At 42.3% G+C, this 22122-nt stretch overlaps 1 protein-coding gene across 1 annotated transcript in view; it reads right to left on the reverse strand.

Moving 5' to 3' along the window:
- Window positions 1-21916, reverse strand: part of Clspn (claspin) — a 34284-nt gene extending 12368 nt beyond the window's left edge. Inside the window, exons 1-16 of the mRNA XM_028790138.1 lie at window positions 21818-21916; window positions 20165-20273; window positions 19108-19505; window positions 17407-17568; window positions 15130-15207; window positions 14082-14154; window positions 13069-13177; window positions 12325-12890; window positions 6822-7013; window positions 5869-6041; window positions 4408-4583; window positions 3832-3896; window positions 2887-3083; window positions 2452-2606; window positions 1112-1341; window positions 537-639 (exon numbers count right to left, since the gene is read on the reverse strand). Of these exons, the coding sequence (XP_028645971.1) occupies window positions 537-639; window positions 1112-1341; window positions 2452-2606; window positions 2887-3083; window positions 3832-3896; window positions 4408-4583; window positions 5869-6041; window positions 6822-7013; window positions 12325-12890; window positions 13069-13177; window positions 14082-14154; window positions 15130-15207; window positions 17407-17568; window positions 19108-19505; window positions 20165-20273; window positions 21818-21841 (2810 nt within the window). The 5' untranslated portion in view covers window positions 21842-21916. The remainder of the gene's footprint in view (window positions 1-536; window positions 640-1111; window positions 1342-2451; window positions 2607-2886; window positions 3084-3831; window positions 3897-4407; window positions 4584-5868; window positions 6042-6821; window positions 7014-12324; window positions 12891-13068; window positions 13178-14081; window positions 14155-15129; window positions 15208-17406; window positions 17569-19107; window positions 19506-20164; window positions 20274-21817) is intronic.
- Window positions 21917-22122: the final 206 nt, after the last annotated feature.

The following is a 22122-nucleotide window of genomic DNA, read 5'->3' on the forward strand; positions in this document are numbered from 1 at the left end:
GCAGAGACAGGAGGATTTCTGAGTTCAAGGCCAGCCTGGTCTACAGAGTGAGATCCAGGACAGCCAGGGCTCCACAGAGAAACCCTGTCTCGAAAAACAAAACAAAACAAAACAAAACAAAATGGGGCTGGAGAGGATGGCTCAGTGGTTAAGAGCAATGTCTTCTTTTCCAGAGGTCCTGAGTTCAATTCCCAGCACCCACATGGTGGCTCACAACCATCTGTAATGGGATCCGATGCCCTCTGGTGTGTCTGAAGAGTGTACTCATAAACATTAAAAAAAAACAAAGAACAAAAAAACTGTAGTCACTGTAAAGGATGTGAAGTAGTATCTCAGATTTGCCTTTCCCAAAGTTATTTAGTTTTTTGCTAAACACAGAGAACAGGATCCTAGGATTGTTTGGTTGGTTGTATCCCTGGCTGTCCTGGAACTCCTGCTTCTGTCTCCTGAGGGCTGGGATTAAAGGTGTGTGCCACCATGCCTGACAGATCCTAGAGTTTTATCTTCCTGAGTTCCTGCCAACCCTTGAGACTCACCTGTCTGTTGGGAAAGAGCCTGAGCAAAGAGCAAGTGCCTCTTCCATTGGATCTTCTGTGCTGCCCTCCTTCTCCTGCTTCCTCAGCTCCACCGGGGAGACATCTATCTCAACAAGGAAAGATCAGTAAGGAAGGAAACGACACCTTTGCTCTCCCTGGCCATCTAAATATTGACCAGCTCAATTCAGTTCTTAGGTAGGATGTGGAACAGTTCACTAGCCATTCTTTCAACAAGTCCTTACTTATACTTACTATGTGCCAATCCCCAGGAAGATAATCATGAACAGAATGAACATCCAATTACCTACTTCCTGTCCCAGCAAGCATGCAACATTTACGATACACTGGACACTGTTCTAACCTCTCTATAGATTAAGTTATACATTAACATGCTGAGGCTGAAGCAGTCCTAAATTGACACTGTCACTGTAAAGGTGAGGAACTGAGGGAATTCCATCACATCCCTGTCTTCTGTGCACTTACAGACAGGGGCAACAGCTTCTTTTCAGGGACACGGACGTAAAGCTGACTGAAGTCTAGCTGTGGTAAACTGGACACTCTCGCTGAATATTTACCTTGAGAAGGAAATTTGCCCGAGCAGAGATTTAGAAGTTCCTCCATGTTTTCTTTCTTGTCATTCTTCCTAGGCTGACATTTCTCCTCGGACTGAGATGTAAACTGTCCAGTGCACAAATCCAGCAGCTCATCCATGTTGGCGTCCATGGCATTCTCGTCCATACTGGCCAGCGGCAACTGGGGCTTCAAAGCCTGATATCGATTCCGGTGATTTCTAATGTTTAAAAATCTACAAGTACAGTGAATTGTCAGAAATTACCCAGAGAAGAGACAAAACCACAGGTAAAAACCTTCTCACTTCCAACACCAGGGTGAGAAGCTGACCATGGCCAGCAAGATGGCTGAGTGAGTAAAGGCGCTTGCTGCAAAGCCTGCTAAGTTGAGTTCCATCCCCAGGAGCCACATGGTGGAAGGAACTAACTTCAGCAAGTAGTCCTATGACCTTCTCATGTGTACTGTGGCACATCTGTGCTCACACATGTACATACATAAGATAAACAAAAATTATAAAAAGAAAAACAAGAAGCTAAATGTGATAGGGATTGTGAATTTCAAGGCAAAGGGATTTAGAATCACCCTCGAACACATCTCTGAGTGTGTCTTCAAGGGATTAGCTAGATTAGGTAAAAAGAGGCAGGAAGACCCACCCTATCTGTGGGTGGTACCATTCCACGGGCCTGGGTCCAGGACTGAGTAAAAAGGAGAAAGGAAGGTGAACATCATCATCTCTTTCTTCTTCCTGACTGTAGACACGATGAGCCTCATGCCCGTGCTCCTGCTGCCGTGACTGTCCCACCGTGACACACGGTGTGCACTGGAACTCAAAACAAACCTCCTTCTTTAGGGGCTTTCTCAGGTATCTTGTCAGAGCCATAAGACCAGTCACTAACACTGGGTCTCAACTCAGGCAACAAGATCTAAAGGTTAGCCTCATGCTAGCCTAGGCAGGGAGGATGGGCAAGGTTTGTCAAAGGTGAGGTATAAAGGCTAACCTCTAGGGTATAACGGTGGCTTCTAATGATAAACATCAGGGGTGGGTGCCATATCTCAATCTTACCCAACAACCAGAACACAAGGGGATGAACAGAGAAAGACCTTACAATACAAGGTCTGTGTAATTGAAATAAGATCAGAGAATAGGAATGTCAGCAAGGGGTATTTACATTTTATTTTCTGGAGACTTCATTCAAATTCGTGGAATATAAGACTAATGGTCGGGACACCTTCTCTTTCTCAGAAGAGAAAGCGCAGATGGAGTGGCAGAAGCTCATTTTATTTTTAAACAAAATTAAGCAGCACCCAGCCTTATTCCCACCCACAGAAACACAAAACTACCTACCCATCTGCATCCAACAGTTGGCTCTGAGTGTCATCTTCCAAACAGAACTGGAAGTCTCCTGCTCCTAGGAAAAGTGTCTTAGGCTCTGGGGAGGCGGTGTACAGATCCTGGGAATCCTCTATGGGAAGTGAAGGCTCAGACAGTTTTCCTGAACTCTGGCACCAAAACAAAAACAAAAGCAAAACACTTCACAAATCCCATCCAGTGTCATGACAACAACAGAAGTTGCGACTTGCACTATGTCATCTGCTCTCAGGCGATCGATCGCAGTTGAGGAGGACAATGCATAGTCAACGGAGTCTAAGGAAACTACCTGTAAGCAAGAAGAATGTCTGCTGATACACGAGGCGGGTGGGAGTTGGCTGGCCGGGCCGCACGCTATTTAGCAATGTGGGAAGTGAACAGAGGGGATGAGAACAGCTCTCCCTGCCTTACCTTAGAAGCAGAGCTGATCAAACTGCCTCGGAACAGCCCAGGGGACGGTGATCTGAACCCTGCTGTAGGGAGAACACTTGCCCCACGGCCTATCTGTCTGTTGCAAGGCTGATAGGATGGAATTGTGGAGCCAATCAGCTCAAAGCTGCTATTGTGGCTGCTCTCCTTTGTTAGGAGTGAGCTCGAGTCATCTTCATCTAAAGGAGGAGAGAAAGAGCATTGTGAATACGGAAATGAAGTGTACTTGTTTAGGAAAAAGAGTTGAGAACCCAACAGGTAAAATTCACTGGCAAACCACCTAAGTTCTAGCTCCAAGTCATTCTGTTAAAGGTAAATTAATTTACAACAGCACTGTACACTTAGGGCTCATTACTCTGAGCTAAGTCACACATGAGAGTTCTCTTCCTTCTCTTCTGTTTACATACATACCTTTCCTTGATCTTTGCATAGAAATAATTTCATGTTTCACTCAATCAACAAATCAACATACACCCATTCAGGACCTATCATATGTCCATGGTCAACTATAAATACATAGCCCAGGGGCTGGAAAGATGGCTCAGCAGTTAAGGGCCTTTGATGCTCTTGCAGATGACCCAGGATCAGTTCTCTGCACCCACATGACAGCTCACAACCATCTGTAAGTCCAGGTCCATGAGACCCAGAACCTTCTCCCACCTCTGTGAGAACCAGGTACACACATTCATGCAGGTGCAACCCTCATGTTCATAGAGTAAAAATAAGTGAATGTTAGAGAAAATACATAAAAGTAGCTCAAAAAATGGGCTAGGAAAAATATTTAAAGTCATAAATTCCTGTCATTGCTACACGTAAGAATGTGCTATCAATAGAATAAAAAAGGAAGGAAGAAGCATTTGCAGGATTATGGCCTTTACATATACCAGAACTAAGAAACATTCTACATATGTTAGAATCACTACTTACCTAGTTTGTCAGACTGCTTGCCCATGTGTTCATCTGTTTCTGATTTTTCTTCAGTAGGAAAGTAACTACAAAATAAAATAGTAAACTGCTTGAGTATCTGTCCTTACTTCCTACTCTCTTGTAAGAAATTCAAGGATGGCCGGGCAGTGGTGGCGCACGCCTTTAATCCCAGCACTTGGGAGGCAGAGGCAGGTGGATTTCTGAGTTCGAGGCCAGCCTGGTCTACAGAGTGAGTTCCAGGACAGCCTGGGCTATACAGAGAAACCCTGTCTCAAAAAACCAAAAAAAAAAAAAAAAAAAAAAAGAAATTCAAGGATGGGTTGGAGAAACAGCCTCATAGTTAAGAAAAGTGCACACTGCTCTTCTAGAGGTCCCCAAGACTAGTTCTCAGCTGCAGGGGATCCAGTGCCCTCTTCTGCCCTCCTCAGGCACCTGCACTCATGTGCACATACCCACACATAGACAGACAGATGCACACATGCACGCACGCACGTGCGCGCACACACACGCACACATTAAAAAGACAAAAGTCTTCAGAAATCCAAAAGAATTTTGTATTTCCTCAGAAGAACTTACCCCATCTTAGAAGAGCTGTCCTTAAACAGAAGTAAGGTGGAGTCTGAGGAGATGGGTTTGGGGACACAGAGGGCAACAGACTTGCCAATGTCACTACTGGCATCTGTATTTTCTTTATCTGTTTCTTTTTCGTCTTTGGTTTCCATATCTTCACTACCAAGAAGATATTCTGTAGTCTAAGCCAATCATGTAAAAATAATAATAATATAAGTCAAAAAATGTTAAAAGTAAGTCCACTCTTAGCCTGAAATATGGATTCTTGGTTATAGGTTACATATCAAGCATGAAAAAGTGAATTTGAAACAAACTAAGTCCAAGTACTATCAGCACCGTTACTCCCCAGACAGGTTTTTTTTTTTTTTTCTCCTTCTTTTCTTTGTTTTTTCACACAGCATCTCACCATGTGGGCCTGGGTCCCTGACTAGTGGGAACTCACTCTGTAGACCAGGCTACCCTTGAATTCAGAGACCTATTTGCCTCTGCTTCCTAGATGCTGGGATTAAATGTGTGTGTCACCACACCTGGCTAGCTTTTAGAGCTTTTCATACTCCTCAAATTGCTACAAAATTATTAAAGAAGATTAGATTAGCATGCAACTAAGGCAGTAAGAGTAGTCAGACAGACTATAATGTGCTGCCCAGCTCAGATACTCCCTGTTCTTTCTTTACTCAGGGTTAAGGACTTACCATGTTTTTCAACCCAAAAGAAAGCTCTTTCCATACCAAACAGCCATATAATGAATACCTGCCTTCCCTGGGCTGCAAAACAACAATGGGACAGGGCCAGAGGGTCTTCCATAAACACCCTCCTTAACTAAGAGTGAGATGAATTTAGAAAGACCTCTTGCCTGAGAACTGATTCCTGACCTCAGCCTAAATAAGAACAATTGCTTTTCAATCTCAATCAATGACAAACAGAAAGGCTCTTATTAGTAAGGTTATTTTCAATATAGCACTATATTAAAATACATAAACTAACAGGAACAGGACACACACACAGCTGTGAACTGCAGGTATTCAATAATGCCAACAGAACTGTATGTGCTGAGTTTAGGGCACATACACAGAAAGCTATTTTCATCCATCTGCCAAGCACACACGTTATATACATATACATACAGGCAAAACATGCATATATTACACACACACACACACACACACACACACACACACACACACTGGGGCCTGGAGAGATGCAGCACTTAAAAGCACTTTTTGCTCTTCCAGAAAACTGTTTCAGTTCTCAGCACCTAGCTAACAACTGCCTGTGACTGCAGTTCCAGAGGACACAGTACCCTCTTCTGGCCTCTGCAGGCACTGCGGGTAAATCACTCATACACATAAATAATAAGTAAATCTTAACTCTAATCTTTCTCATATTCATCATAGTCAAGTAACAAAATTATATAATTTCCCTAACCTCTTGAATGTCTTGATCCTCCTCCTCCTCTTCCTCCTCCACTTCCTCTTCTCCATCTTCCTCAGACTCATCTGTCATTTCTTCCTCTTCCTCCTCCTCTTCAAATCCATCTTCATTATCTAATTTAAATAATGCTTGGCGCTTCTGCCGCTCCTCAAGCCTTCGGAGTTTCATTGCCTCCTGCAACTTAGCTTTTAACATCTGCAGCTTTTCACCTGAACAAAAAAATAGTGGCATTCTTTGGATATGACAGACTACAAGGCACAAGAAATAACCATGAAATGTAAGCAACTTAATACAAATGTAAGCAATTTAATACAAACTCTATTTGTATTCTGAACACCCCAAAGGAAAACCAAAGATCTTAGTACCCTAGGCTTTTACTTATTTCTATATGGGATAGTATAAAAGAGAATGTTTGTACCCAGGTGATTATAAGTAACTGTTAAAAGGAAGGAAAGGGAATGAAGCCTCAGAAGTCTCTAGCTCAAAGGGATAGGGATGTAGCTCAGTAGGAAAACACGTGGTTAGCATGCAAGGGTTCCTGGGTCTGACTCTTAGCACTGGAAAAGTCTCTAGCTCAAAAGTCATGAGGTAAACAGTGATACACTTACTTACATAAAAACAAACAGTTCTACAGAGAGAAACCCTGTCTCGAAAAACAAAACAAAACAAAAAGACAAAAAAAAAAAAAACCCAAACAGTTAAAAAGTAACTTGTTAAAGTGATAAACCTGCCTCAGCTTCCCAAATGCTGGGATGTGCACTTATGTGCACCACTATGCCTGGCTTCTCTCTATATTTTTCTGTGATTATTTATTACTTTTTATAATTAGTTAAGTACTATTTTAAAAAAATAAAGCTATCTTGCCCACTCCCATCTCTCTCCCTGCCACCGTCAAATCATCCTGAAGGCAGGGTCCAATCTCTAAAGTCTCCAAGGAGAAAAGGTCCTGTAACTTTTTATCATAGGCTTTTCATAGTAAAGACAAATACCTGGTTTTGTGTGGCTTGTTCCTTCCAGCTTCTCCGCTGCCAACGTGACAGGCACCACTTCTGCTTTTAGCTCCTCCTTCCCGTCAGTGCCCAAGTCTTTCACAATGATATTCACATTCACTGTCTTACGAGCCCTGGGATTGGCTGCTGGATTAGCGTGCCTCCAGAAACGCTGCTTCAAGGCTTCCAATTCTAAACCCAAATGTGAACCAATGTGTCAATGTGCCATGCTCATGCGAAGATTTCAGTTAAGAATGATAAGTTTTCCAACTTAACAACAGCAGAAACCAAACCCACCTTGCTACTAAGATCTGCACAAAATTCATGCGCTATAGTCTATAACTGTTCTTTCTCTGGTTTAAAAACCAGACTTTTAAAAGCAAATTTTTATTACTTATTTATTGTGTGTATGTAGGAATGTATGCCATGGCCCTGTGTGGATGTCAGGAGACAAGCTTTAGTTCTTTCTTTTCATCTTGTGGGTGCAGGGACACCAGGCCAACAGGCTTGGTGACAAGTGCTTTTATTCTATGAGACATTTGCAGCCCTCAGTTTCTTTTTTAGTATCAAATCAGTAGGGAAAAAAAACTGCCTTCATTTCAGCTATTAAAAAGGTTAATTGGGATTAAAGAGACAGGTGGACTCTGTGAGTTCAAGGCCATGTTGGTCTACACAGCAAGTTCCAAGCCACCCAATCTCCAAAGTCTCCAAGGAGAAAAGCCACTGCTACACAGTGAGACACTGTCTCAAAAAACAAGTGTAATTTGGGGCTAGAGAAGTGGCTCAGTGGTTAGGAGCACTGGTTGTTCTTGCAGAGGACCTCGGTTTGTTTTGGTTCCCAGCACCTACACAGTAGCTAACAACTCCTGTAACATTTCAGGGGATCCAATCCTTTCTTTTGACCTCCAGGGGCTCCTGCACACACATGGTGCACACTCATACATTCAGAAACATACACATAAAAAGAAACAAATAATAACTTTTTAAAAAGAGGCAAAACAGCCGAGCAGTGGTGGTGCATGCCTTTAATCCCAGCACTTGGGAGGCAGAGGCAGGCAGATTTCTGAGTTCGAGGCCAGCCTGGTCTACAGAGTGAGTTCCAGGACAGCCAGGGCTACACAGAGAAACCCTATCTCGAAAAACCAAAAAAAAAAAAAAAAGAAGCAAGACTAGTTTGAAAACATAAAATAAAGTTTATTTTTTGCTGGGTCTTATTATTTTGTTTATTTTTAGAGACGGGGTCTCACATTGTCTTGGCTTATCTTGAAGTACCACTCTTCCTGCCTCCACTCTCTGAGAGCTGAGACTGTAAGTGCACACCATCACACCAGTCAATGGTTCATTTCTTACAAACATGCACTCAAACCCGAGTTGTTTGCAGTTTGGTTATCGTCTACATGAGTTCTTTACTTTCCCTAGAGAAGGAAACCAAAGTTTTTGTTGTGCCTCTAACAATTACTAGCAGTAAAAACTCAACTCTAAAAGATGGTATATCTACTTGCAGACAAAAGAACAGTGAGAGAAAGCCTGAGTCTGCCTCCTATTAATAGTGACTCAGGAAAGTTGGAAGCAACAGGTGGTCCCAGCAGAGAGAGAACAGAAATAGGCAGCTCACTATTGATGCGAATACAATAAAACAGTTGAGTAGGAAGATCTCACCAAGGCCCTAAAATAACATCGAGGAAGTGTCTTCATTCAAAATAAGAGAATGTGAAGACTCTCCAGCTCTCCATCCTGGAACAGGTGAGGCAGCCACTTTCTTTGCCTTCATTACCTGACTCACCTATCCCTTACTCTCCTTCCCTCCGTCTTCCTAGTTTCATCTCTTCAAATGAAAAACCGCCCCAGCTCAAGTCTATGCCTGTAGCTCCGGTCCATAGTCTCAGTCCCAGTTAGTTCATGTGCCTTCATAAAGAATAGGAATAATATATTTCAATTTAAATCTACATTTTCCCATGGACATTTACTCTATGAGATAAAGAAATTGAAATGTATCATTGTTTTCTTTCTTGTCTCTACTTTTTGAATTCTATTTAAGTCTTAATTACCTACACGTGTGTATGTATGCATGCCTGTGTATGTGCACATGACGACAGGTGCCCCTAGAGGCCCAAAGGCATCAGATCCCCTGGTGTTGGAGTTACAGGTGGATATGAGCCGCCAGACGTGGGTGCTGGAACTGAACTTAGATCCTCTGTAAGATCAGATTATGCTCTTAATTACTGAGCCATCTCTTCAACTCCCTTTTCTGTTTCTTCGGTTTTTGAAACAGAATCTTGACCATGCTGTACCCTTGGCTAGCCTAGAGTACTTGCTACATAGCCCAGGGTAGCCTTGAACTTTCAATAATCCTGCTTCAGCCTTCTAAGTGCTAGAATTACAGGCACATGGTATCATGCCTGTAATTTTAATCTTAAATCCTTACAAGGCATCAACTATACTAGTTATCAGCTTGAACGTTCTAAAATTAGTGAGTGAGCCATTTCCTTCCTTAAAACAAAAAATTTCAACAGTTTTTTACTAGAAAAAGCTCAACTGAAGCTCTACTGCTCTCGAATGCCCCCAAAGCCCTTCTGGATCTAGGCTGTCATCAATACCCCTACAGCCTGGACATCTACCAGCCGCACTCTGTGCTTTCTAGTATCTGTGTCTTTTGCAGTTGTCTTTCCCCCCTTCCTTTGGTATCTCCCCCTCAGGTTTCAGAACTCCATATAGCCAGACTTTTGCTACTTTGTGGGTTCCTTTTTCTTCCACCTCTCTCCACCCCTCTTCTTCTACCCTTTCAATCCCCTAACACTAGGTAGGAGAGAATAAAGGATAGAGGAGAAAGGGGACGACACTGTTGTTAGACTGCTTCCTGCTGATTGGTGTGTCGAGTTCCTTGGAGCAAGTTTGATCTTTACTACCATCAGGATATCTAATTTCTTCCTCTTGTTTCTTCTTCGAGAACAACTAATTAACAAACTGTCACCAACACCAACCCACCACCACTTGGGGGTCTAGCATTTATATATCCTCTGAAGAGCCCCCAAAATTCCAAATGTCACACAGTCATAGACACTATCTGCAGCCGGCGAAACCACACCCCTGCTAGAGCGTGAAGCAAATAATGGTCAGCTGCTGTGGACAATCTGAAGCAGCCCCATATCCCACACCTGGGATTAAAATGAAAACACATTCTTATAATATTTCTATGTTTTTAAAGAAACCAAAATTCTCATTATAACCCCCACCGTGCTCTAGGGCTCCTATGCATCTTCTCCAGTGACACAAACTGCCCTCTTTGCTTACCATCCAGTCTGATAATGGTCTGCTTGCCTATCTCTATTATATTTTCATTTCCTTAAGAATAAGGATTGTGTCTTACTTGTACACATAGTACCCAACCAAATGCTAAATCAGTTTACTGCATGAATAGACTCCAAGGTCATGTATAGAATACAGTGAAAAAGACTGGTCTGGAAACCAAGCTTACATGTCAATCATATTTAAAGGAAAAAAAAAACTTTTTTTTTTTTTGACTCAGGGTCTTGCTCTGTATCCCTGGTTGGCCTGGAACTCTCTATGTAGACCAAGCTAGCATGGGAGTCATAGAGATCAGCCTGCCTCTACCTCCCAAATGCTCAGATTAAAGGCGTAAGCTATCACACTTAGCTGGAAAGCATACTGAGTTAAAAGAAAGTATGTATCATGTAGCAGGTATTATGCTAAGTTCTGTATAAGCTAAGTGTCATGCTGGAAAAATTACCCAACTCCCCAGCCTCAGTTTCACTTTACAAAATAAGAATCGATAATAGAGACTCTACCAGTATTTAATATGGTAGGTCTTCAAACTGTTTTCCTCCTCCAGCACAGGACAACTTAGAACATCCTTAGGTAATTCCTAGAGTCATTTAGCAACAGGTTTCCTCAGTGCTGTGGGCAGCAGTTCCTTCTTGTCCTTTGCTGATGAATCTATGTTAATTGTGTTATGTAACTTAACTGTACATCTAGTTCCAATCAAACTCTCATCTTCTCCCAATACGTACTGTGCAGAGCCTTTTCTGTCCTTTCTAAAAATGTCCTTCTCAGGCATGCTCGGAGTAAACACCTGTAATTCCAGGACTTGGGAGGCAGAGGTGGAGGAACGCTGAAAGTTTGAGGCCAGCTTGATCTATACCACAAGTTCTAGGATAGTCAAGGTTACATACTGAGACCCCTAACTTAAAAAAAAAAAAGGTAAAAAATAAATATATCTGTAAAATATCCTTCTCTCACTTCTACAAAGTCTACAAAGTCCACCTATTCAACAAAGCCACCAAGCATATTTTATATACCAGACCCTGTGGCTGACACAACACCTGCCAACAAGTTGTTGACTGGAACAGTCTTGATGTAAACAATTTTAGTTACCATCATGTGAATGCTTCCTTATTCTATTTATTTGAATACATTATTTCAATATAACTTTAGTATAGCACCTGAGCTGGCACATACCAGATCCTACCAAATCCTAACAGTATGACGGAAAGGCAGGAGGACTGGGAGTTTAAAGCTAGCCTGAACTACACAGAGAGAGCCTGTTTCAACAACTAAATACCCTATACTCAGTTAAACATTTTGTAATATATTCTAGGGAAAGAATATGGTTCAATTGGCATAGTGCTCAAGTAGCACACATGAAGTCCTAGGTTCAATCCCCAGTTCCCATTAACCAGGTATGCCTGCAATCCCAGTACTCAGAAGGTCAAGGTCATCCATGGCTACACAGTGAGTTTGAAACTAGCCAGAGAAACATGAGACATGAGAACATCAGGGTCCCTGCAGCTGTAGTTATAAGTAGTTATGAGCCATCAAACATGGATGCTGGGACTCAAACTCCCTCTGGTCCTCTGGTAGAGTAACAACTGCTCTTAACCAGTGAGATATCTTCCCGGGTCTGACAGAGAAAGCACCATAAGTGAAGGATCGACATCTGATTTACCTGGGTGTGTGATAGAGTACCTCGATTGTAAACAGGATTCTTACAAGGTGACTTTGCTCTTCCAGCCCAGAAAGGAGTAGAGCATTTTAAAAATGCAGCAGATAGTTTAGTATCTCTTGAGCATGGGAGTGGAGGAAGAAATTCAGTTTTGCAGACAATTTAAGTGGACTAAAGTGTTTCTCTCTGGCTGTCAAAAATGGGAATGTTTTTATGAATGATTTAATAAGATCTGACACAGGGTCATAGAAAAATTTAGGTGTTTGAGTCAAAAAGGCAGAAATAAATTCCTAAATCCCATAACCAAACAGCAGTATGCCTCCTCGGAATGTTAATTATCACCAGGTTTCCTTTTGAAAAATGACTTAAAAGATCATCCTGACATCCTGCCAACCTCATCTGAACAGGATTCTGCCCACTTCTAGAGCATCTAGAAGATGATCATGTGCACTCACTGGCTTCTCCCATGCTCCCCATCTTCCACAGCAGCAAAAGTGGCAGGTAGGAACCACCCCAGAGACTCTTCCCTGTTTCATGGGTTACCTCTGTTGGTTTCAGGTTCATCAAGTATCACAAAGGAGTCTTCATCAGCACCCAGCCGAGGCTGACTGGAAACGTCCACTCCCAGCTGTCTAAGTCGGTCCACGGTGAATCGTCTCACCTTTTCAGGTGGGGCAGCTGCTGATTTAGGTTTCTGTTCAGGCGCCTCAGTTTCTTCTGCTGTTTTCAGTTCTTCTCCCTCCAGGGAAGGAGGGTCAGATTTAGTGAGTTCTCCAGCCTGCTGCCCCTCATTGTCTTTGATCCTGGAGATGGAGGATTCATGCTGTGACAAGGATCTATCCCCGGGAGAAGAAGGTCTGTCATCACTGTGCTTCTCGGTCTCCTCAATTTCCAGCTCTCCTCGTCTTATCAGACTCTTCCCACAAGTGTCATCTGATCCAGCAGTGATCCTGGCTTCTTCTGAGACCTCAGGGAGAATTTTAGTTTCCGTTGCAATCCCTGCCCCTGTTCTCTGCTCAGGACCTTTGCTGGGGTCATCAGCATTCGTTCCAGCTGCATCTGCAGTGTTTATGGTTTCCTTGTAATGGCCTGATTGATACTTACATGACCTAGAAGGAGGGACATGAGCCGGAATTGAAAATTCTCACTGCGAAACACTCTCATCTCTCAACACGGAATGGATGGTTTAAAGCAGTTTTAAGGGTCTAAGGAGTCTAAACTTTATACCAGATGCTACAAAACTGAACATTCTCTAAGACTGTAACCACAAGGAAAGCAGGTTCTTACTTCAGCAGGGCCATGGCACTGCCCTGGCAAGTGGGCCGGGGCTTACGTTTGAAGAAATCGTGAATAGTTTTACTCTCAGGCATATGATATGGAAGATTAAGTGCAGATTCTAAAAAAATGGAACAAAACAAGGAAATACTCATGTGCATATTCTGAAATGTCACTTCATATTCAGTTAACCAAATAATATAAAACCAAGCTATCACGAGACAGAAAACAGTCCTGTGTTTACCAAGGACAAGAGCCAAACACCAGCAAGCGCCTTAAAGATACCTGGCGTTTGTGTTTCTTCTGTTATGAAACAAGGATATGCTGGGTGACATGGGCTGGCCTGGAACTTACTGTATCATCCATATTGACCTCAAACTTTCAATCCTCCCAGCTTCAAACACCATTAGGGTCCTGGGCCATATGCCAGGCAAAAGAAATCAGAATGCTTTTAACAAATATATATTCTTAGATCCCATTTCAGACCTATTAAATCAGAATCTTTTATATATTTCAAAAAATTTCACATATTACAAAATTTCCTACAGGGATCTCAATGTGGTCAGTTCATAGACAACAGTTTCCTCTCCAAGGACTAGAGCACTCATGTTCTGACAGAGAATCAGAGTTCAGTTCCCAGAACCCATCAGGTCAGCAGCAGCTTACAACCGCCTGTAAGTCGAGCTCCAGAGGATCTGACTTCTTTGGCCTCTTTGGGCAGGTACAGTCACATATATACCACCCCACACATATACATACACAAACATATAACTTAAAATATTTTTAAAAACAGTTCCCCCTTTAGCTCTACCAGTTCTGCAAATTTTCTATTTATATTAATGGCCCAAGGGCTTGGGAACAATGGACATTTATCAAGTTTAACTCTAAATTTGGTATCACACTCGTGATATGAATTCACATTATGAGTATTAGCAAACCAACTCCCCAACATCCAAGATGAGCTGACAAAAAAACCCACAAAACAAAACAAAGCCCATCAGGATGCATCTCGTGGTTTGTATTACCTCGGACTAGACGCTGGGTCTCACTATGTAGCTTTTTTAATGCTTCCTTACTTAACTTTGCTGCCTTTCTTTCCTTAAAAACAAAACAAAGTGAAACTACATTAATGGTGTTTTCCAGGAAGACATTTATTCCTGAAGAGTTGTTGTCTCCAAGAAAACAGGAAGAGAAGGAATAGGTATTAAATATGCAATACAAGAATAAGGAATATATTTATTAGCAAGTCTCAGAAAACAAATTTATCCTAACGAACGAACGATACTTCTGTTCCTACTGTGTACAAAGAAACATTTTGGATAAGGAGATGGCTCAGTGAGCACCTGCTTCTCTCTCAGAGGACCAGGCTCAGTTCCCAACACCTATGTGGTGGCTCACAACCATCCATAACTCCAGGTCCAGGGGCTTTGATGCCTTTTTTTGGCCACTAGGCACTGCATGCATGTAGTATACATACATACATACATACATACATACATACATACATACATACATACGGGCAAAACACATGTGGTATGCAGACATACATACAGGCAAAACACACAAAAAGGAAACATGTGGTGCACAGACACCATTCAGGTAAGACACATACACATGAAATACACACAGACAAAACACATGTGGTACACACACACACGCAGGCAAAACACATACACGTAAAAATAAATACGTGACACACAGACAGACATACAGACAGGCACACATACAGGCAAAACATATACATACAAAAATAAAGCAGGCCAGGCAGTGGTGCCACATGCCTTTAGTCCCAGCACTTGGGAGGCAGAGGCAGGAAGATTTCTGAGTTCGAGGCCAGCCTGGTCTACAGAGTGAGTTCCAGGACAGCCAGGGCTATAAAGAGAAACTCTGTCTCAAAAAAACAAAAATTTAAAATAAATAAATAAAGCAAATCTTTACAAAAGAAAGAAGTAAATAAAAAAGAAAGAAGACATTGGTTACCAAGGAAATCAAGTAAGATACAATATCTACCTTGAAAAACACACTCTTCTCTGGAAAGAGATGGTACAAATAGTGGCCAGGGGTCTGACTTACCTTCCTCACACTGCCTTTGGATAACTCATTTTCATCTTCTAATGAAAAGGTCTCACTCTCCAGAGATGGTTCCTTTTTCTAAAAGATTGCAAATTGATTAAAGACAAAACTAAACTCAGATAAGAAGATGTTTTTCTCTTGTTGGTGTTCAGTAGAACTCATGCTAGGCAAGTGTCCTACCGCTGAGATAAATCCCCAGGCCTCAACTTTGACTTGGAGATAGGGTCTCATTAAGTCTCCCAGGCTGGCTTTGAACTTGCAATTCTCCTGCCTCCCAAGTATCTTGGATATTACAAGCACCAAGGCTGGTAAAATGATGTTTCTAACTATATCACACTACTTTATTCTTAAATTAATAATTACTGGATAATAAGTTTTCCTACTGTGCTAAAAAAAAAAAAAAGTTAGATACGAATGGAATTATAACCCTAATTTTCCTGTTTATGTATTTCCTAAGAAGGAAAATGACTTCTAGGGAACTTCTCTTGTACTTTGCTTCTCCTTCAGCTCCTTCTCTGTGGAGTGTTTTAGAGTGCTTTCTGTTGGCAATGAAGTTCACAGCGCTTCCTGTCTGGTGGTTCTAGGGAACTTTAAAGGAAAAAAAAAATCCCTCTTTTATGGAGGCTGGAAATGTTAACTTGGATTATAAGAGCCCTTGTTTTCACAGAGGACCTAATACCTATATCATAGTTCACAGAAGTTTATAACTCAAGTTCCAGGGAATCTAATGCCCTCTTTTGGCTTCCCCAGGCACTGAATGCATATGGGATATATACATACATGCAGCGTATTGACTCATACACATAAAATATAATCGAAAAAGAGAAAAAGAGAAAGAAACACAGAGAGAAAATCCTTTTTGCTGGTTGACTTTTGTCAACTTGACATGAATTTAGACATATCGAGGAAGAGGGGACCTTGAGAAAATGCCTCTGTAAATTGGTCAAATCTGTAAATTGGTCAAATTGACAAATCTGTTGAGTACTATCTTATTTAATGGAGGAGAAGCCCAGCCCACTGTGGAAGGTGCTATCCCTGGACAGGTGGTCCCAGCTTATATACAAAGGCAGGCTGCTCATGGAAAAGGGGGAAGGATTGAGGGCCCCGAAGGAGATAGGAACTGCACAGGAAGACCAACAGAGTCAACTAACGTGGACCCCTGAGGGCTCCCAGAGACTGAACCACTAACCAAAGAGCATACACAAGCTGGACCTAGCCCCCTACCCTGCACATATGTAACAGATATACAGTTCCATCTTCATAGGAGTCCCCCAACAACTGGAGTTGGAATTGTCCCTAAAGCTGCTGCCAGTCTATGGAATCCATTCCTCTAACTAGGCTGCCTTGTCTGGCCTTAGTAGGAAAGGATGCTCCTAGCCCTGCAGAGATTTGATATGGGGGGAATATCCGGGGGGAGGGGGGGGGAGGGCGCTCCCCCCTCCCAGGGAACCACCGGGGGGGATGAATTGGGAGGGGAGTTGGAGGGCAGCCATTGGGATATAAAGTGAATAAATAAATTAATGAAAAAAAAGAAAAAAAAAAAGGCAGGCTGAGCAAGCTCTGGAAAGTAAGCTAGTAAGCAGCACTTCTCCATGGCTTCTGCTTCAGTTCTTGCCCTGACTTCTCTTCACGTTGGGACTACAAAACTATAAGCTGAAATAAACCCTTTCCTCCCCAGCTTGCTTTTGGCCATGGTATTTACTACAGCAACAGAAACCTAACAAAAATACTCTTTTGTTTAGGTTTTATTGTGTGTATGTATGAGTGCATGTTTGCTGTACTTGCTTATTTGTACACTGGTGTACACATGGAGGCCAGAGAAGGCTATCAGGTGTCCTACTCTCTTATCCCTCCCCACTCCCCCACTCCCTTGGGACAGAGTTTCTTCACCAAGTCCTAGCAACCCAGTCCTGGACTACAGCTCATGACCACATGGCTTTGTGATCTGGGCTCTGAAGATTTGAACTTTGGTCCTCAGGCTTGCACAGCAAACCATCTTACCCACAGAACCAAGTACAAAGGACCAAGGCCCATTCCCAGCACTCACAAAACAGCTTACAACCATCCGTAACTCCTGTTCCAAGGAATCTAATGCCCTCTTCTGGCCTCCATGGGCACCATATGCACACGTGGTACACAGACATGCATGCAAGCAAAACACCCACATACATGAAAATAAATATTTAAAAAATTAAGTTTAAAAACTGCAAGCTGTCACAGTAAATGCAACAATGAAACAAAGACTGAAGCAGTGGGCTGGGTCAGCTCTTGACTTGCCTTGTGATTCTTCATCTTGCTTTTTACAGCAGCCCTTATTGACTCTAACGACTCTTCATCTTCCAGTGGAGAGTCATTTTCTTCCTCTAAACCTGTTTCAAAAAGGTCACTATCTTCAAGGAGACAGCCACTGTCATTAATTGGCCGGTCTGCATCACTTTCCTAGACAATAAAGAAAATGCACAATCAAGTCATTTTGAAGCCTAGCATCTCACAATACCATATGGTAACTTGAAAGAGAATAAAAAGCCCACCTTTCATTAACACACAACTGCCTTGCATCTAAAACACTCTCACTGGCTCCTAACTTACACTTATGCTTTGAAACCCAAGCTGTAATTTTTATGTAACTACCCAACATTTACTTAGCAAACAGTAAAAAATGTCTTGAAAAGTCAACTAAATACTTATGGAGCAATTACTCTACAAAATTTGAGGATGGGCTGCAGAGATGGCTCAGTGGCTAAGAGCACCGACTGCTCTTCCAGAGGTCCTGAGTTCAATTCCCAGCACCTACAAGGTGGCTCACAACCATCTGTAATGGGATCTGAGGCCCTCTTCTGGTATGTCTGAAGAGAATAACAGTATACTCACATAAAATGAATAAATCTTTAAAAAATAAAATTTGAAGACAATTTTTCTAGTTAACAAATGGAACTTTTGATTGATACATGTATTTTTAAAAATTCTCCCCTCAAAGTCAATGTCATCAGAGGAACAGTAACAAAGAATTACTACAAGAACACACCAAGAAACCAGTACCCCATTTATTTGGAAATATCCTTAATGCATCTACAGTGGCAAAGATCAATAATTGTAAACTACATAACCGTCACTCTTTATGCAAAGCAGTCAATTTAAAGCTATATTTTGAGTGCAGAAACAATTATCAGGAATTAAAACCTATGTTTCTAAAATACCAACCTACCTAAAAAATAAAACCTAATTGTTTTTTGGAATGTACCTCAACAAGTAGAGATACATAAAATGTTCATCCATACTCAAGGGTATATTGTTCACTCATAAAAAAATAAAATAAAATTGTGTCATCTGCAGCAGTGTTGATAGAATGAGAACATTATGTCAAGGTAGAAAGAGAAACATCATATGTTCTCACATGTGGAATTAAAAAGTTTATCTTGGGGCTGGAGAGATGGCTCAGTGGTTAAGAGTACCAACTGCTCTTCCAGAGGTCCTGAGTTCAATTCCCAACAACCACATGGTGGCCCACAACCATCTGTAGTGAGATCCAATGCCCTCTTCTGGTGTGACTGAAGACAGCTACAGTGTACTCATATATAAAAAATAAATAAATCTTAAAAAATAAATAATTCTTTTAAAAAAAAAAGTTTATCTTGAGCTGTTTCAGAGAACCTGGGTTCCATTCCCAGCACCCTCACTTGGTGGCTCCCAACTGCCTGTAAGTCTAGTTCCAGAGGATCTAACACCTCTGATCTCCACAGGAACCTACACTACACTACACCATCCACATAGTGCACAGACATAAGCACATACACATAAAAAAAAAAAAAAATTAGTGGTGCACGCCTCTAATCCCAGCACTTGGGAGGCAGACGCAGGCGGATCACTGTGAGTTTGAGGCCAGTCTGGTCTACAGAGTGAGTTCCAGGCCAGCCAAGGCGACACGGTGAGACCCTGATCAAAAATAACAATTACAAAGGTCAGAACACTTCAGCATACCTCACATCTTGTTCCCTTCTTTTTCAGTCTCCTGATTTTCTCCATTGTTCTCTCCTCTTTCTCGAGTCTTCTCTTGGATTTTGCTTTTCCTTCAGCTCCTTCTCTGCGGAGTGTTTTGGGGAGCTTTTTGTTGGCGGTAAAGTCCACAGAGCTTCCTGTCTCAAGACTCTCCTGACACAGAGTTCCCTCCATGTCACTCTCGTCACTGTCAGCCAGAGCTTTGGAAATGCTTCTGATCTTCTGACTCTTCCCTGAGTATAAGTTCTCCTTATTCTCCTCCGCGCTGTCGTAGGAGGGTTTCTCCGGCGCATCATCTCTGTCCTCAGCCTCAGAATCGCTGTCATGTAACACGTTCCTGCTCTTCGGTTTCTTACTCACATATATCTCTTCGTCAGAATCTGGAGGAAACGAAGAGAAGGTACCCAGTCACCCAATCCTTTGTCCTTCTTCCTAGCTACTTAAAGATATATTTAATTACACATGTGATATATCACCTTGTGGGATTACACAACTACCATTAAGAACTCACTGTAGCAAAGCATATCTAAAAATATATTAAAAAAAAAACCTTCTGTGGCAAAACCTCTCTTGCTAAGAAATGTAATTATATACATCTATAATGCGTAAAGTTGTTCTAATCATCCTGGCAGGTGTTAGAAATCCTGTTTTATAATAAATGCATTTAACTGGGCAATGAAGTAACTATTAGACATTTTATCTATTTTTATCTAAAAAATAACATATTATTTATTCCTGTTATATAACAGGAATGGAAGTTCTTTAAAAATATATGTAAGTGGGATGGGATAGGGCTTTTCTAGGGTGGGGAAATGGGGAAAGGGGATGACATCTGAAATGTAAATAAATAAAATATCCAATTAAAAAATATATATATGTAAGCACTATTTTTTTTTTATGTTATAAAGAAGAAAATAATTATTAAAGTTGGGGCACTAACAATTTGATAAGTCAAGAAAATAACGAGATTAACTGAAATCACTCACAGCCCAGGACCCCACACTCTGTTCCTAAAATTAACATAACATATATTACAAACCTCTATCACTCAAGGACTCGAGTGCTTCAAAGCTGCCCTGTCCACTGTCTACAGGGCTGTCTGCTTCTTCTTGTGAAATGAGTTTTGGATCATTGACTTCCAGGTTAACCTAGAAAATGAGAATAAACTTAGCACTAACAAAGAGGAGACTGAACTGAGTACACATGGGTCCACAAAGCAAGGGCTCACCCAGCTGCAACTGGAAAGAACCAACAGGACAGTGTGATGAAGGGATGACATTTAAAATAGAGGGCCAAAACCAAACAAACACAAACAATGACTAATTGCTCCAGGATGCTAACTGAACAGCTCCATTTATTTTTATTAAACACGTTAATTGTACAAATTAGATTCACTTGGTTTTTTGTTTTTTCAATTGAAAAGAAGATTGTTTTATTTTATGTGTATAGGTGTTTCATCTGCATATACATCTGTGCACAATATTCATGAAGTGCCTGCGGAGGTCAAAAGTGGGCATAAGACACCCTAGAGCTGTTGTTACAGACAGTCCTGATGTGGACGCTGGGAATTGAACACATACTAGTCTTATAACTTTGCCTCTCTGTCTCCTACTTTTATGTTTTGTTTGTTTGTTCCTTTCTCTTTTTTTAAGATTTATTTATTTTATGTATATGAGTACACTGTCACTGTCTTCAGACACACACAAGAGAAGGACATCAGATCCCATTACAGATGGTTTTGAGCCACCATGTGGTTGCTGGGAATTGAACTCAGGACCTCTGGAAGAGCAGTCAGTGCTCTTAACCACTGAGCCATCTCTCTGGCCCTGTTTGTCTCTTTCTTTCTTTAAGTAAGAGTCAGCAAAAGTGTGGCTTATGAAGTCAGCCACCTTTTGTAAATAATGTTACTGAAATTAAGGCTTCTTTTTGATCAGGGTGAGACGAGAAGACAGGTTGGTACACAATGAGATCTTGATTTTTTAAGACTGATATTTTGTTCAATATCTAATCATGAAAACTTCAGCGTCAAAATAAGGCTTTCCTTTGGTGATTAGGTTTTCTGGTGTCCCATTAAATCTGTTTCCAAGGCAACTAATTATTTGGTCCTAGTCCTGGCTCCAGAAAAAGAACACAGATCCCGGGAAAAGTTTTCTATGGCCAAATTCGACTAGTGAGCCGTCAGCTACTAGAAGGACGCCGCGAGCTGGACCAATGAAGCACTGTGGGCAAAGTCAATGGGCCCACGCGCGCCACCCTCAGAAGTCCCTCCCAGAACCTGAGTTCCAACTGCATACAACCCTCACCCTGTGTTTAAATCCCACCCCAAAACCTCCAGGCCAGGCTGGCCAATGACTCTTTTTTTTTTTTCTCTCTCTCTTTTTTTTTTCTCCTGAGGATGCTGGAAAAGGAGCTTGCGCGGCAGGAAACGCGCCAAAGAGCAGGGCGGGCTGCAGTGACAAGCTGAGGACGGGCTGGGCGGACAGCAGAGCGCGCCGCCGGACCAGAAGCTGTGGGGACCAAGCGCGGGAAGCCAGATGGAGACCCTCAAGAGGCACCTAGACCCAGTCCAGTGGTCTCGGAGTGGTGCACGCCGGGAATTGTAGTCCTCCCGGCTCGGTACTGCGGCCCTGCTGGGTCGCCTGTCCCACCCGGCCCTCAGGCCTCCACAGCCCGGATCAGAGTCTAAACTCACCTCAGAACCCACCTCGCGGGTCATGATTCCGGCCTCCCCACCGCGGCTCCAGGAGAACGTGTCCCCAGTAACCTCAACTGGCGGGCGACAGCTCCCGCCGTCTCCAGCTCAGCAGCGAAGTTCGAGCTTTCGCGCCCAGACGCCGTACAGCGCTCAACCTCGATAGTTTGCACCAATCCGAGGAAGGATTTCCCTCCAAGGCCCCACCCCTATCGCCCTGCCAATCAGGAAGTGCCTCCTGCCGGCCCCGCCAATGTAATTTGGGTTGGTTTGGCGGGTTGTAGCTGCTCTTGTCAACCAGATCT

The sequence above is a fragment of the Grammomys surdaster genome, unplaced genomic scaffold (assembly GCF_004785775.1).
Source record: "Grammomys surdaster isolate TR1022 unplaced genomic scaffold, NIH_TR_1.0 125863, whole genome shotgun sequence".
Lineage (NCBI taxonomy): Eukaryota > Metazoa > Chordata > Mammalia > Rodentia > Muridae > Grammomys > Grammomys surdaster.